Genomic DNA, 14,104 nt, shown 5'->3' on the forward strand with positions numbered 1-14,104 from the left:
GTTGCAGTGTGAAGGCACCACTGGCACCTAAAGGCCAATTTTTCCGCACCTGCTACTTCTATCCAAATTCTTGCGAAACAGACACCAGAATGTATCCAAAAAATCTCTAATCTTGTTCAGAGTGCACTAAATTGTGGCCTCATCATACAGACTTGCTCCCCCAGCCATTGTTTATAAAATAAAGAAAGCTTTCAGGGAAAATTACTTTTTTTTTCTTTATAAACATAATTTTAAGGTTCTATACATGGTACAGATGCATCACTTTACAGGCAAACTAAGGGGACCCCCCAGGCACTATATTTAGAGTTGAAAATATTTTTATTGTTATAGAACAACAAAAGAATTAATACATTTGACATAAAGTAAAACATATTGAGAGATCAATCAGCGAGCAAAATGGCTATCGCTCACAGCTAAGCTGATAGTTATTAAGTAAATTTTAATATAAATAAATCATGTCAAGTATCAGGATAGAAGGTCAGGAAGAAAGAGAAAAAGAATAATTAGGAAATGAATAGGGGGGAAGAAGAACAGAAAAGAAAAAAAGGGGGGAAAAGGAGGGAAGAGTAGGGAGAGGGGGTTCCGCTGGCTGGGGTTGAGAAGGAAGGACTCCAGATCCCTAGACATGGTCAGGGGATCAGCTTATATTTAAATTTATAGGGGAAGCTGTAATCTGGGGGGCAGGGAGCAAAGAAGACAGCGTATCTGAGGCGGAGAAGCGCTGCCAGACCGACCATAAAATTGTGAATTTCTCGTAGGTGTCATTGTCAAGCGCTAGCATCTCCTCCATTCGCATGATATCATTCATGGTGGAAGTCCAGAGAGACAATGGGGGGATAGTCGCTGTCTTCCAGAAAAGGGGTATGAGTTGGCGAGCAGCCGACAGGAAAAAACGTAAAAGGTTGCGCTTTTGAGAGGCTATTGAACCTGGCAGAATAGATAGGAGGGCTATTTCAGGAGTCAAGTGCAGGGGATCATCGTAAATTTTTTCATAAACCTGGGATACCTGATTCCAGAAGGGCCGGATCCGATCACATTCCCACCAGATATGTAGATACGACCCTGTCATAAGAGAACAACGCCAACACAAATTTGAAGTTGAGGGGAAGATTTTCCGTAGAGAGGCGGGGTCCCTATACCACCTCGCCATGACCTTAAAATTTTTTTCTTGTGAATAGCATGAGATTGAGGACTTATGCGCGAAATGGAACGCAGTTTGCCAATCCGCTCTGGAGATGGTCTTTCCCAGGTCTGCTGACCATACTCTAGTGTAGGTGGGGAGGTCTTTCTGTGTGAGAGATTGAATAAGACTGTAGATACATGAGAGCAGGTGTCTAGTTAATTCTTGCAAAGAGCTGAGGTGTTCAAAGTCAGTCAAGGGGTGATGGACCTGAGAGGAAGTGAAAAGATGTTTGGTAAAGGTGGAAAGGTGTATGGAAGTGAGCCAGTCTCGATTCCCTGGAGGGATATTTGGTGTTCCATTGTCTGCCCGGATAAAGGAGTGTGCTTGGGGCCAAGAGGAGCGGGAAAGAGAACCAATAACATGAGCCCCTATACCTTGTGGAAAGGCGGGATTATCGAAAAGTGGTGATAAGGGAGATGGGTCTGAAGATAGAATCTCGCATAGACCTCTCTTATACCAAAGTATGAGGGCAGCTGTGGTAAGGGGTGATGAATCCGCCAAAACTGATAAGTTACGTTTATAGCCCCACAGTAAAGCCCTAAGGTCAACAGGGGACATATCCTGTTCAACCATAACCGACGCTTTTTGGGAAGGTCGTGGGAACCAATCAAGGATACGTGCCATTACTGTGGCTTTGTAATAAAGCTCAAAGTCAGGTAGACCTGTACCTCCTTGTAATTTTGATCGGGTGAGTAACTTAAATTTGATTCTCGATAATCCTTTATTCCACAGGAAGCGGATGGAGAGAGAGCGTAGAGAGGAGAAAAAGGGTTTGGGTACTATGATCGGGATGGTCTGAAATAGGTAGAGCAATTTGGGTAAAGTGTCCATCTTAAGGGTGTTTATGCGTCCAAGCCAGGGTATGGGTTTGTCCCCGCAGGAGGCAAGATCTTTACGGAGTCGAGAGAGGAGGGGGATGTAATTCAGTGTAAAGAGAAGTGATAGGTTAGCAGGTATGGTTACGCCTAAATACTTAATGCCCTTGGTCTGCCAGTGAAAGGTATAGTTAGATTTGAGGGAGGACAATGTGGGAGCAGAGAGAGAGATATTAAGCGCTTCAGTCTTGGAGATATTGAGTTTAAAATTGCTCAAACTTCCGAAACTTTGGAACTCCGAGAGCAAGGAGGGGAGAGTAATATGTGGTTGGCGTGCATAAATGAGTAGATCATCAGCGTAAAGTGCAAGTTTATGGTGTGCGGAGGGCGTGTGTATGCCTTGTATGGAATCATTTTGGTGAATGGCACATGCTAGATGTTCCATTACTATAACAAAAAGAAGGGGTGAGAGGGGGCATCCCTGGCGAGTCCCATTGGAGATGTCAAATGCAGCTGAAGAAGTACCATTAACCAGGACCGAAGCAGAGGGATTGGAGTAGAGTGACATAATTTTGGAGATGAAAGGGGATCCCAACCCAATTTGCTCAAGGGAAAGTTTTAGGAAGCGCCAGTTAACCCGATCGAAAGCCTTCTCGGCATCAAAGGAGAGAAGGCAGATCTGTTGATGGTGGCGTTGGGCATAGGAGATGAGGTCAATAGTTTTGGTGGTGTTGTCTCGTGCCTCTCTACCCGAGACGAAGCCCACCTGGTCTCTATGTATGATCCCGGGGAGAGAGGGAGAGAGACGATTGGCGAGGATTTTGGCAAAGAGCTTAAGGTCAATGTTTAAAAGCGATATCGGGCGGTAACTGCTACATTGGGAAGGGTCCTTATTGGGTTTTGGTAAGATGGAGACATTGGCTGAGAGAAGTGCTTTGGAAGGGAGGGTGGTATCATCTATGGAATTAAAGGCCTTAGTGAGAAATGGTACCAATAAGGGTGCAAAGGTTTTGTAAAACCTCGGAGAGTAGCCATCGGGGCCTGGGCATTTGCCCGGTTTCAGGCACTATATTTAAAGGAATTTTTCATTTTTATTGTTTCACTTTAAGCATCATTAAATCATTGCTCATATAAAAATGATCTTTATTAAAAACTTTCTTGTAATAATACATGTCCCCCAGGGCAGTAACCGGACCCCCATACCCTTTGTATTCCCAATAAGTTGCATATAAGCCTTAAACATGGGCACTTTTGATTTTTCCAGTTCGGGTCCCATTGCATTTAATGGAATTCATTGTTTGGCTCCGAACTTTTGGGATGTTCGAAAGTTCTGGCGCGTACCAAACAGGGGGTCGTTTGCCCATCTCTATTCAACAGCCTTCAGACTATTTCACGAATTGAACCGAAAATACTAGAATATAAGAAAAGTTTGACCAAACTTCAATCCCAAAATAAAACTTTTCCCTGTAAAGGTAAATTTTTATGTCTATGAACGGAGCTCAGATGTCTGCTGAAGTCTTCCTCAGAAACCGACAAGATTGGAGAGTACCCATCTCCTGGGTACTTCCTCCATAGAGCTCTGTAGTTCCTCTCATTGATCTCTGTGACATGATACAGCGACAGAGTAGTGTTGAGATCAATCATTGATCTCTGTGACATGGTACAGGGACAGGGTAGTTGGGTTAAGATCATCAGGCTTAAAACTACAGAGTGCTGGGAGGGAGGGGAGCAGGACATCAACACTCCAGGAGGTGTAGGTTTCTGAAGAAGAATTTGTTTTTCAATGAAATATGTCCAGGAGTGCCCACCACAGCCTTTCTCGTAGATATCCAAGCAACCAAAAAAAAGATAGGCTTTGCCTGTCTCAGGAGTACAGTGACTGCAAGTGACGGTACAGGGCGAGTAGCAGATACAAAAAGCTTTAAATTCTATTGTAGCCAAGTCCAGGACCCCATGAGGCCTAAAGGTGACCTCCAGAGTTAGGGACAGCTGACATCCTTCTGTGTAGAGTGGGTTACAAGGCATGGTGGGTGTAATGCGAGGTAGATTGATGGGCGCCAGACACTTCTTGAATGCAAAGAGATTGATTGCCTCTTAAATAGAACTGTGGGAGAGAGGGTTAGGGCCAGGACACCCTTTAGTAGATACAATGTTAATTGTCAGACTCCGAGACGTCTATAGGCAGACAGCCATGAAGGGAAAGGCATCCAGCTAGACACCACGTCTGCATGAATAGGACCACTGTCTCCTATAGCAACAATCTTGTAACAGTTTCTAACAAAGGTTGCAATGAACTCTTCCACTTCTTCCACAATCTCCTATTGTAGAACTTCACTCAGCTGAACTCCCAGCCTTTCACTAGACTAACAGATCCACTCGCCACTGGATCTCCTGAGCTCTTCCAATCTTCTCACTCAGTATCTTCCTCAAGCGTCACCCCCACGTCCCTGCTGGGTCCCTATCTTGGCACTCACAGATACTCGTCAAGCGTCACCCTGCCGACCTGCTCGGTCCTTGGCTTGGCACACAATAATGCTCTGCAAGCGTCACCTCCACTGGCTGGGTCCCTGGCTTGGCACCTGCTGAAGCTTTCCCAATTCCTCACCGTTTCCCAGCTGGTGAGAATACTGCTCAGGTACTTGCTTCAGCTACTCACAGTGGTTTCCAGTAGCAAGGTGGATGATCCCTTAGTGGCGACAGCTTCCCATCTACCTCCGACCACAGCTCGTTCTCCGGCCGGCAGAACCGTTGCTTCTGGTTGGACTGCAAGCCGCAGTCCCAACCCTACGGTGCTCTCTTGCTTCTGAATAGGCCCTCAGACAGCCTAGCAGCTAGATGTCCCCGGGATAGGCTCAAGTCTTATGGCCTAGCAGCCCAGGGCAATACAACACACGTCCACCCAGGCATACGTCCAGGTAGCACAGAACTCTGATCACCTGACTCTACCCAATAAATAGTTTCTCCCAGCAGGTCAAGGGGCCCAAGAAAATCCCTGCTCATTGGCTGAGACACCCCATTCATTCCTAATCTGTCCTTGCAATGCCCTTGTATTATCTAATGCCACCAGATACCCGGCCATCTGGTGACAGAAAAGAGAAGTGCAGCAATTCCAGAATTAGGGCGAAATCAATTGATCCCCTGACAATTAGCCAAGGAAGATCGCTTGGCAGATACATTTAAAAGCAACCCTGCCTAAACGCCAGTACAATAGGTTTTTTTTTTATGTTTTGTTTTTTCCTTTTTATTCGTTGAACTAGATGGACTTGTGTCTTTATTCAACTAGACTAACTATGTAACTATGTAGCTGCACAATGTTATATGTATAAATTATAACAAAAAAATTCTAGACCTTACTAAGAAGATGATGGAGCTGCTGACAGGAGAGGTGAGCGGTGCCGGGAATTCTGGGACATTATCCAGTAACAGACAAGGGATGTGTCTGGATGGTGACTGTATCATTGTGTGTGTCAGGTTCCTATAAGGTGTCAGGATGTCACTGTCTATTTCTCCATGGAGGAGTGGGAGTATTTAGAAGGACACAAGGATCTCTACAAGGACCTCATGATGGACACACAGGAAAATCGCAACTATACACAAGATGATCAGGTAGATGATGAACAATTATTGTTAGTTATGATTTATGGTTATACAAGTGTATGTGTTACAATGAATGTTGTATTATATATTCAGAAAGGAAACCTCATGGATAATAATAATGGTATTAATGAAGAATATAAGGAAGAGGATGAGGAGTATGGTGTGACTGTGGGACTTTTAGATGGACACAAGGATATGATGGAGCCGCTTAGTAAAAGGAACCCACCAGAGAGATGTCCCCGCACTCTGTATTCCTGGCATTCCACACAGGAAGGTCACACCATCCCTCACCATCATCAGGTAGATGTGTAGCAATTATTGGTACAGTAGTTATGATTTCTACACAAGCATGTTTGTTACACTAAATGTTTTATTATATATTCAGAGTGGAAACCTCAAAGATTATAATATTGTTCCTAAAGAAGAGTATAAAGAGGAGGATGAGGAGTATGGAGTGATGAAGGAGCTTTCCGAAGAACCCAAGCATATGATGGAGCCACCTAATACCAGGAACCCACCAGAGAGATGTCCCCGTCCTCTGTATTCCCGGCATTCCATACAGGAAGGTCTCGCCATCCCTCACCATCATCAGGTAAATGAGGAACAGTTATTGGTAGTTATGATTCATACACCTGTATGTTTGTTACAGTTAATTTCTTATCATATATTCAGAGTGGAAACATCGGGGATAGTAATATTGTTGTTAAAGAAGAGTATAAAGAGGAGGATGAGGAGTATGGACTAATGAAGGAGCTTTCAGATGGAAACAAGAATGTCACAATGGAGCCACCTAATACCAGGAACCCACCAGAGAGATGTCCCCGTCCTCTGTATTCCCGGGATTCCAAACAGGAAGATCACACCATCCCTCACCACCATCAGGTAGATGAGGAACTATCACTGATAGTATCATTAGGATCTGTACATTATCTGCATTGTTATGATTGATATAATTTTTATTATATATTCAGAGTGGAAACCTGAGAGATTCTAAAGTTGATGCTCAAGAAGAGTTTAAAAAGGTGGATGAGCAGAATAGGGTGATGAAGGAGTTTTTTGAAGGAAACGCAGATCTGTATAAGGATTTCATGATGGGGCCACATAATACTAGAAACCCACCAGAGATATGTCCCCATCCTCTATATTCCTGGGATTCCACACAGGAAGGTCACACCATCCCTCACCATCATCAGGTAGATGAGGAACAATTAATGATAGTATCATTAGGATCTGTACATTATCTGCATTGTTACAATTGATGTCATTTTTATTATATATTCAGAGTGGAAACCTCAGGGATAATAATATTGTTGTTAAAGAAGAGTATAAAGAGGAGGATGAGGAGTATGGTGTGATGAAGGAGCTTTCAGAAGAACACAAGGATATGATGGAGCCACCTAATACCAGAAACCTACCAGAGGGATGTCCCCGTCCTCTGTATTCCCGGGATTCCACACAGGAAGATCACAACTACGCAAGACTTTATCAGGTAGACGATGAATGATATTTGGTAGTTATGATTTATACACAAGCATGTTTCCTACAATGAATGTTGTAGAAGAATCTAGGCTACTGTGTGCTAGAAAATATCATCCGAGTCTATTGAACCCATATATGTGGCGCAAATGAGCAAGTGCTGAATAGTTTACATTTCCCGATATGTACTGTATATTTATACCAATATGATTATTTATGCAAAGAAGCTGATTAACATATGAGACACTCCTCATTAATAACACTCAAACCCACTTATCTAAGTCTGGCCATAGATCATACAATATTTTTTCTTTCTCCTCGGGTGGAGGGAAAGAAAATCGCTTGATTTCCCCCACTGTGCCTCCCACTGTGCTATTGTATTCTGCCATCGGGTGGCGCGGGGAGCAATCTTGGCGCAGAACCAAACGACATTGGAACCGTCTATGGCCGACTTAACCCTAGGAGTTAGTAGGGTCCTCCCAGGAAGTTGTGTCCTGTCAGTCTCTTTTGGCGAATGTAGTGGTCTTTTTTACCTGTTCCAGGGGACCAAACACTTGTACACTGACAAACACTTGCCCGGGTGTTCCCTTAACCAGGGTTTCAATCTGATTCCCTAGAATAGGTAGTCTTCTCTTTGTCGGCGGATCTTGTTTTTAGTCAGTTTCCTTGGAAACTGAGTATGTCTGGAGGTGTTCTTGGAATTTGATTACCTGGAGATTGGGGGCTCCTTCTGTGGCTGAGCTACAGCCTCCTAAGGAAGAGTCTCCATATCTCTTCCTCTGGTGTTCCATTAATAAGACCAATGTTCTTAGAGGTGTCACCAAGGTTCCTGTCCCTCACTTCATGACTATGGGTGCTTCACTAGACCGGGAGGGGTAAGGATAATATTAGGATCATCATCAGCATTCCAACTTTACAAAGAATGCAACAAGAAATGTAAGGGTGCAACCAGGGCAGCTAAGATAGAACACATAAGGCACATAGCAGAGGAGTGTAAGAAAAATCCCAAGAAATTATTTAAGTACATAAATAGTAAGAAAGGATCATCTTTGGTCCCATAAAGAATGATGAAGGTAATCTGGTTACTAAGGATGGAGAGATGGCAAAGGTATTAAATTTATTCTTCTCCTCAGTTTTCACAAGGGAATCGGGGGGGCTTCAGTAACCAAAACTGCAATGTTTATCCTCATGACACTCCACAGGATGCCCCCTCATGGCTAACAGAGGACAGAATTAGAAATAGACTTAAAAAACGTAACATTAATAAGTCACTGGGACCAGATGGCTTGCACCCGAGGGTCCTTAAGGAACTCAGTCAAGTAATTGCCAGACCATTGTTCCTATTTTTTACTGACAGTCTACAGACTGGAATGGTACCAGCTGATTGGAGAAAAGCCAATGTAGCACCAATATTTAAAAAAGGGCCAAGATACATCCCTGGGAATTACAGACCAGTTAGCCTAACATCAATAGTATGTAAACTCTTGGAGGGGATGATAAGGGATAATATACAAGATTTTAGTAATAAAAACAGTATAATTAGCAGTAATCGGCATGGATTCATGAAGAATCGTTCTTGCCAAACCAATCTATTAACCTTCTACGAGGAGGTGAGTTGCCATCTAGATAAAGGAAGGCCCGTAGACGTGGTGTATCTGGATTTTGCAAAAGCATTTGACACAGTTCCCCATAAGTGTTTACTGTACAAAATAAGGTCCGTTGGCATGGACCATAGGGCTAGTACATGGATTGAAAACTGGCTACAAGGGCGAGTTCAGAGGGTGGTGATAAATGGGAGTACTCGGAATGGTCAGGGGTGGGTAGTGGGGTTCCCCAGGGTTCTGTCCTGGGACCAATCCTATTTAATTTGTTCATAAACAACCTGGAGGATGGGGTGAGCAGTTCAATCTCTTTATTTGCGGACGATCCTAAGCTAAGCAGGGCAATAACTTCTCCGCAGGATGTGGAAACCTTGCAAGAAGATCTGAACAAATTAATGGGGTGGGCAACTACATGGCAAATGAGGTTCAATGTAGAAAAATGTAAAATAATACATTTGGGTGGCAAAAATCTGAATGCAATCTATACACTGGGGAGAGAACCTCTGGGGGAATCTAGGATGGAAAAGGACCTGGGTGTCCTAGTAGATGACAGGCTCAGCAATGCCAAGATGCTGCAAGCAAAGCAAACAGAATATTGGCATGCATTAAAAAGGAGATTAACTCCAGAGATAAAACAATAATTTTCCTGCTCTACAAGACTCTGGTCTGGCCGCACCTGGAGTATGCTGTCCAGTTCTGGGCACCAGTCTTTAGGAAGGATGTGCTGGAACTGGAGAGAGTCCAGAGAAGGGCAACAAAGCTAATAAAGGGTCTGGAGGATCTTAGTTATGAGGAAAGGTTGCGAGCACTGAACTTATTCTCTCTGGAGAAGAGACGCTTGAGAGGGGATATGATTTCAGTTTATAAATACCGTACTGTTGACCCCACGATAGGGAGAAAACTTTTCTGCGTAAGGGAATTTAATAAGACACATGGCCATTCACTAAAATTAGAAGAAAAGCTGTTTAGCCTTAAGCTGCGTAGAGGGTCCTTACTGTAAGAGCGGTTAGGATGTGGAATTCTCTTCCACAGGCAGTGGTTTGAGCGGGGGGCATCGATAGTTTCAAAAAACGATTAGCTAAGCACCTGAACGACCAGAACATACAGGGATATACAATGTAATACTGACATAAAATCACACACATAGTTTGGACTTGATGGACTTGTGTCTTTTTTTCAACCTCGCCTAATATGTAACTATATAGAATCAGGTTCTATACTAAGGCTGGGCAGATCCTGCAGAGTTTATATGTCCACTCCCAGAGTCACATACAGGTGTTCATTATGTGGTTAGTCCATATACTTGTTCTTTTGGTGTTCCTTCATACCAGTCTGAGGTTACCCCTTTAATCCCTCCCTACCTTTTTAGGGGTACTTCATGTACACACCACTCCCTTTGTCAGTCAGGCTGACTTCAGGGTTGGTGCCCCTGAGTTCTCTTCCAGTCTCAGGGGTCACTTTGCTATTTTTATGGGATACTTTGTGATGATGTTTCTCACATCCTTGAATATCTTGTGTGGAATATTGGTTGTCTGGTCAGGCATCCTCATCCTTATTATGGAACCTTCCCTCCCTGAATACTAAGGGTAGGCCGCCTGTTGAACAAGTCATGTTGTTGGTCTTTTTCTCCTCTCGAGTAGTTCCATAGTTCCACTGGTTTTGGTGGGTTTTGGTTTCATAGTCTCTTGCTGGTGGAGGCTCAGTGTTCTTTCAGGTGGAGTCATCCCTCTTGACAGTGATCTCTTCTGTCCAGGTCTGAGCATCAGGTTGACTCTCTGTGGCCTTCCATTGGTCATTCGTAGCTTCCCCTGTCTTGTAGGGCACATTGACTCATCTGGTTCCGATTTGGAGGTTATTCTTTCTAATAGTTCTGAGTTCCCTGTCCCTTTTTGGGCCTACCACTGGATGTTGTCCACCCCTTGGTTGGACTGCTTTTGGACGCCCTGATTGTATCTGAACTCTTGTGTCCCCCAATGGACAAGGAATAAAGTCATCTTTTTGTAGTTTGTGAAAACAAACAAGGATCTCGGACTTTGAAGGCCGCACAAGGAGTCAACCGTTTATATTAAAATGTATACAATTTATTGATAACAAGGGTAAAAGAATTGTATCCAATGTACATATTGATTTTTAGGCTGATAGATCATGTGCATAATCGTACACCCAAGTGGAATGCTGGTAACATAAGTCCTCATATTCGATGCGTTTTGCCATCAGGGCCTATGAAGACATTACAGCACTCATATCAAGCACAAGAAAACGCCAGCAACATCACTCCCTGGGCGGGTGCTGGAGCACTAGGTATCCCCATCAAACACAATCCAGTTGGAACACGACTGAACTCCAATATATATCCAGGCCCTGTCCAGTCAGGATACTTAGAACGGGCCTAGTCTCTTTAGATCTATAATAAAAGTTTCTTACTGATTGCCACTTTTACATTCCATCCATGTGATGTAGGATTCATTCAAGATCCAGAAATAGTTGGGTTAAGGATTCTTCCAGGTGTCCTAAATCCTGGCTTCACCATAAGAATTTAAGGTATAGCTTCAGACATGAAGGAGGAGGGGAGAAAGAAGAGGATATTCCATCCAATAATGTCCGTACGGTCCGATGGTCTCAGTGTCCAGGGAGTGGAGTGGTCTGGCCTCTTTTTTGCACTTACCGTAACATATGATTATTTGGGTCCATTGAAGGACACAGGTCCTAAACTTTGTGGTGGTTTTTTTGCCCCGTTACTGCTTTTTCCACAAAACTAAGGCATGCTGGGTAGAGGAGGGGCTATATAGGGGATTGCTTACAATTTTTCTGTTTGCAAGTGTCTCCACCTCCAGTAGGCAGCAGCATAACCTGACTGTTTTTGAATACAGTACGTATGAAAGTCTTTTTCTTTTGTTGCCATTCTGTTGGTTTAGGGTGAAGATCTGATGAACATGAAAGTTGAGAGTGAAGTAGAAGAGACGTATGTGAGGGATGATCAGCAATATACGGAGGAGGCTGGAATGACGAGGACATTCATAGAGGAGGACACTCCTACAGAGATCAGCACAGGTGAGCCATAATATATTCTTCTCTTATCTCTGCCCTGTTACTGCACACTGATTGGTCCAGAGTATGGCGGGAGCTGAGTGATATCAGCCAATAATAGATTGATAATGGTCACCTCTCTGTACTGATACCCGTCCTGGGGTTCAGCTGGCAGTATTAGGTTGTGGGTTACTCCTAGTCACAGTAGCACAGATATGATAACACAGACTGAGCCTTTCTTAGGTTGGTTCCTCTTCTTCCAGCAGACTTATAGCTAAATGTTACCATAAAACTCTATTACCAGTCTTGTTGGGATGAAACTTAAGGAGTAACAGAGACTGGAGCACTTATCTTTCTAGGAAAAAATACTGCCGTAAGCTCCTTCCAGTGCTTTATATCACCAGAATCCTAGGCCTATGGTCACTTGTTCTATGGTAAATGGTCTACAAATCTGAACTTTGAACCTCCTTGTTAGAGATCATATGACCTAGTGCCTAGGCTTGTGGTTGTGTAAAGAGCATGGACCTCCCAGTCCCCATTGGTTCCTGCTCTTCTGACAAGGCTGTGTAAATGTAGAAGTGATCTGGGAGGAGGACCAAAGGCCCTTTGACTGAAGAGGGGGGAGAGTCCCAGCTGGTTGGGACATCCACAGAGAACATCTGCTCACTCATATCTACCTGATCCAGATGGAATCTTGATGGAAGTGAACTAACCCTCTCATATCTTTTGATGATGTTTTTATATTTTTCCAGGACACGCCATGGAGAAACCCTCAAAGGATCTTCTCACTTTATCTCCAGGTTGTAGAATGGAAGATGAGGACATCACAGGAGATTGTGGAGGAGAAAAGACAATGAGTTCCACTATGGATGGTGGACTTCACAGTGTAGATAGACCATGGAATCCCTCTGACTCTGAGCTACCTCGTACTGTGAGGGATGGTGCCGGAATTCAGGGGGAGGAGAAATTTCCCTGTCCTCGATGTGGGGAAAGTTTTAGCTCTGGTTTAGCTCTTTTTATTCATCAGGGAACTCACAGGGAGGGGGGACTTCATTCATGTTCTGAGTGCGGGAAATGTTTTCTATATAAAGCAAAACTGGTCACACATCAGAGGTCTCACACGGGTGAGAAGCCATATTCCTGCTCTGAGTGCGGGAAATGTTTTTCACAGAGGTCACAACTAATTTTACATCAAAAATCACATAATGGCGAGGAGCCGTATTCCTGCCCTGAGTGCGGGAAATGCTTTTTAACCAAATTTGGATTTGTTGTACATCAAAGACATCACACAGGGGAGAAGCCTTATGCCTGTTCTGAGTGCGGAAATTGTTTTATAACTAAATCAGCACTTGTTCTACATCAAAGAGATCACACGGGGGAGAAGCCGTTTTCCTGTCCTGAGTGCGGAAAATGTTATTCAAGCAAAGCAGCACTTGTTATACATCAAAGACATCACACGGGGGAGAAGCCATTTTCCTGTCCTGAGTGTGGGAAATGTTTTATACGGAAATCAGCACTTGTTGGACATCAAAGATCTCACACAGGGGAGAAGCCGTTTTCCTGCCTTGAGTGCGGGAAATGTTTTTCAACTAAGTGCACACTCATTAGTCATCAGAGAGCGCACACAGGGGAGAGGCCGTATGTCTGTTCCGAGTGCGGGAAATGTTTTTCAGAACAGTGCAGTCTTTATGCACATCAGAGGTCTCACACGGGAGAGAAGCCATATTGCTGTCCTGAGTGTGGAAAAAGTTTTTCACGGAAGTCTAATGCTTCTAAACATGAGCTATGTCATAAGAAGTTCCCCTGTTCTGAGTGCGGGAAATGTTTTGTACGGAAATCAGTCCTTGTCAGACATCAAAGATCTCACACCAGGGAGAACCCGTACTCCTGCCCTGGGTGTGGGAAATGTTTCTCGCACAGGTCTTCCCTTACTAGACATCGGAGAACCCACAAAGCCCTCTAGTAGTATTAGTACTGAGTGCAGGAAATGTCTTCTAAATGAATGATATTTGCTGTACATCAGAGATCTTATTTTCTGGTATAAAACATATAAAATAAAAATGCCGGGCCGGTACGAAAACCCCCATATTGGAAAGTAGGCACCCCAATGTGACTTCATTTTTTTTTTTTTTGCCACAATTTTTTGGAAATGAAAAAACATCATGCTGTTGAGGGGGTTCAAACATAGAGCTTGGCAACAGAGCACTCAATCTAATATTGTATGTGGGGATGGTGCAAGGATTTCTTATCTACGCAAATGGCACATTTTGCTACCCCCTTGCCAATCCTCACCATCCTCCTCCCATGCGTTGGTTCCTCCTTCACGTTGCTCCCGTAATGGACATTGCACAGTATTGAAAGTTTGAGCACCCCTGAACTACCAGCAAATGGCAATGTATAATGAG

General features: G+C 43.8%; 3 protein-coding genes across 3 annotated transcripts in view; 2 read left to right on the plus strand and 1 right to left on the minus strand.

Annotated features, from left to right (window-relative positions):
• The window catches only part of LOC141104768 (uncharacterized), a 280,800-nt gene that overhangs the window by 192,147 nt on the left and 74,549 nt on the right, over positions 1-14,104 (plus strand). The gene's annotated exons all lie outside the window — the stretch shown is intronic.
• LOC141104988 (uncharacterized) overlaps positions 1-14,104 on the minus strand; it is a 443,832-nt gene that overhangs the window by 106,178 nt on the left and 323,550 nt on the right. The window lies entirely within an intron of this gene.
• Positions 1-14,104, plus strand: part of LOC141105002 (uncharacterized) — a 57,984-nt gene that overhangs the window by 8,346 nt on the left and 35,534 nt on the right. Inside the window, exons 2-9 of the mRNA XM_073594810.1 lie at positions 5,470-5,604; positions 5,689-5,895; positions 5,981-6,187; positions 6,268-6,477; positions 6,567-6,788; positions 6,878-7,084; positions 11,588-11,723; positions 12,452-13,400. Of these exons, the coding sequence (XP_073450911.1) occupies positions 5,509-5,604; positions 5,689-5,895; positions 5,981-6,187; positions 6,268-6,477; positions 6,567-6,788; positions 6,878-7,084; positions 11,588-11,723; positions 12,452-13,400 (2,234 nt within the window). The 5' untranslated portion in view covers positions 5,470-5,508. The remainder of the gene's footprint in view (positions 1-5,469; positions 5,605-5,688; positions 5,896-5,980; positions 6,188-6,267; positions 6,478-6,566; positions 6,789-6,877; positions 7,085-11,587; positions 11,724-12,451; positions 13,401-14,104) is intronic.

This window comes from Aquarana catesbeiana, linkage group LG08 (genome assembly GCF_042186555.1).
Source record: "Aquarana catesbeiana isolate 2022-GZ linkage group LG08, ASM4218655v1, whole genome shotgun sequence".
Classification (NCBI taxonomy): domain Eukaryota; kingdom Metazoa; phylum Chordata; class Amphibia; order Anura; family Ranidae; genus Aquarana; species Aquarana catesbeiana.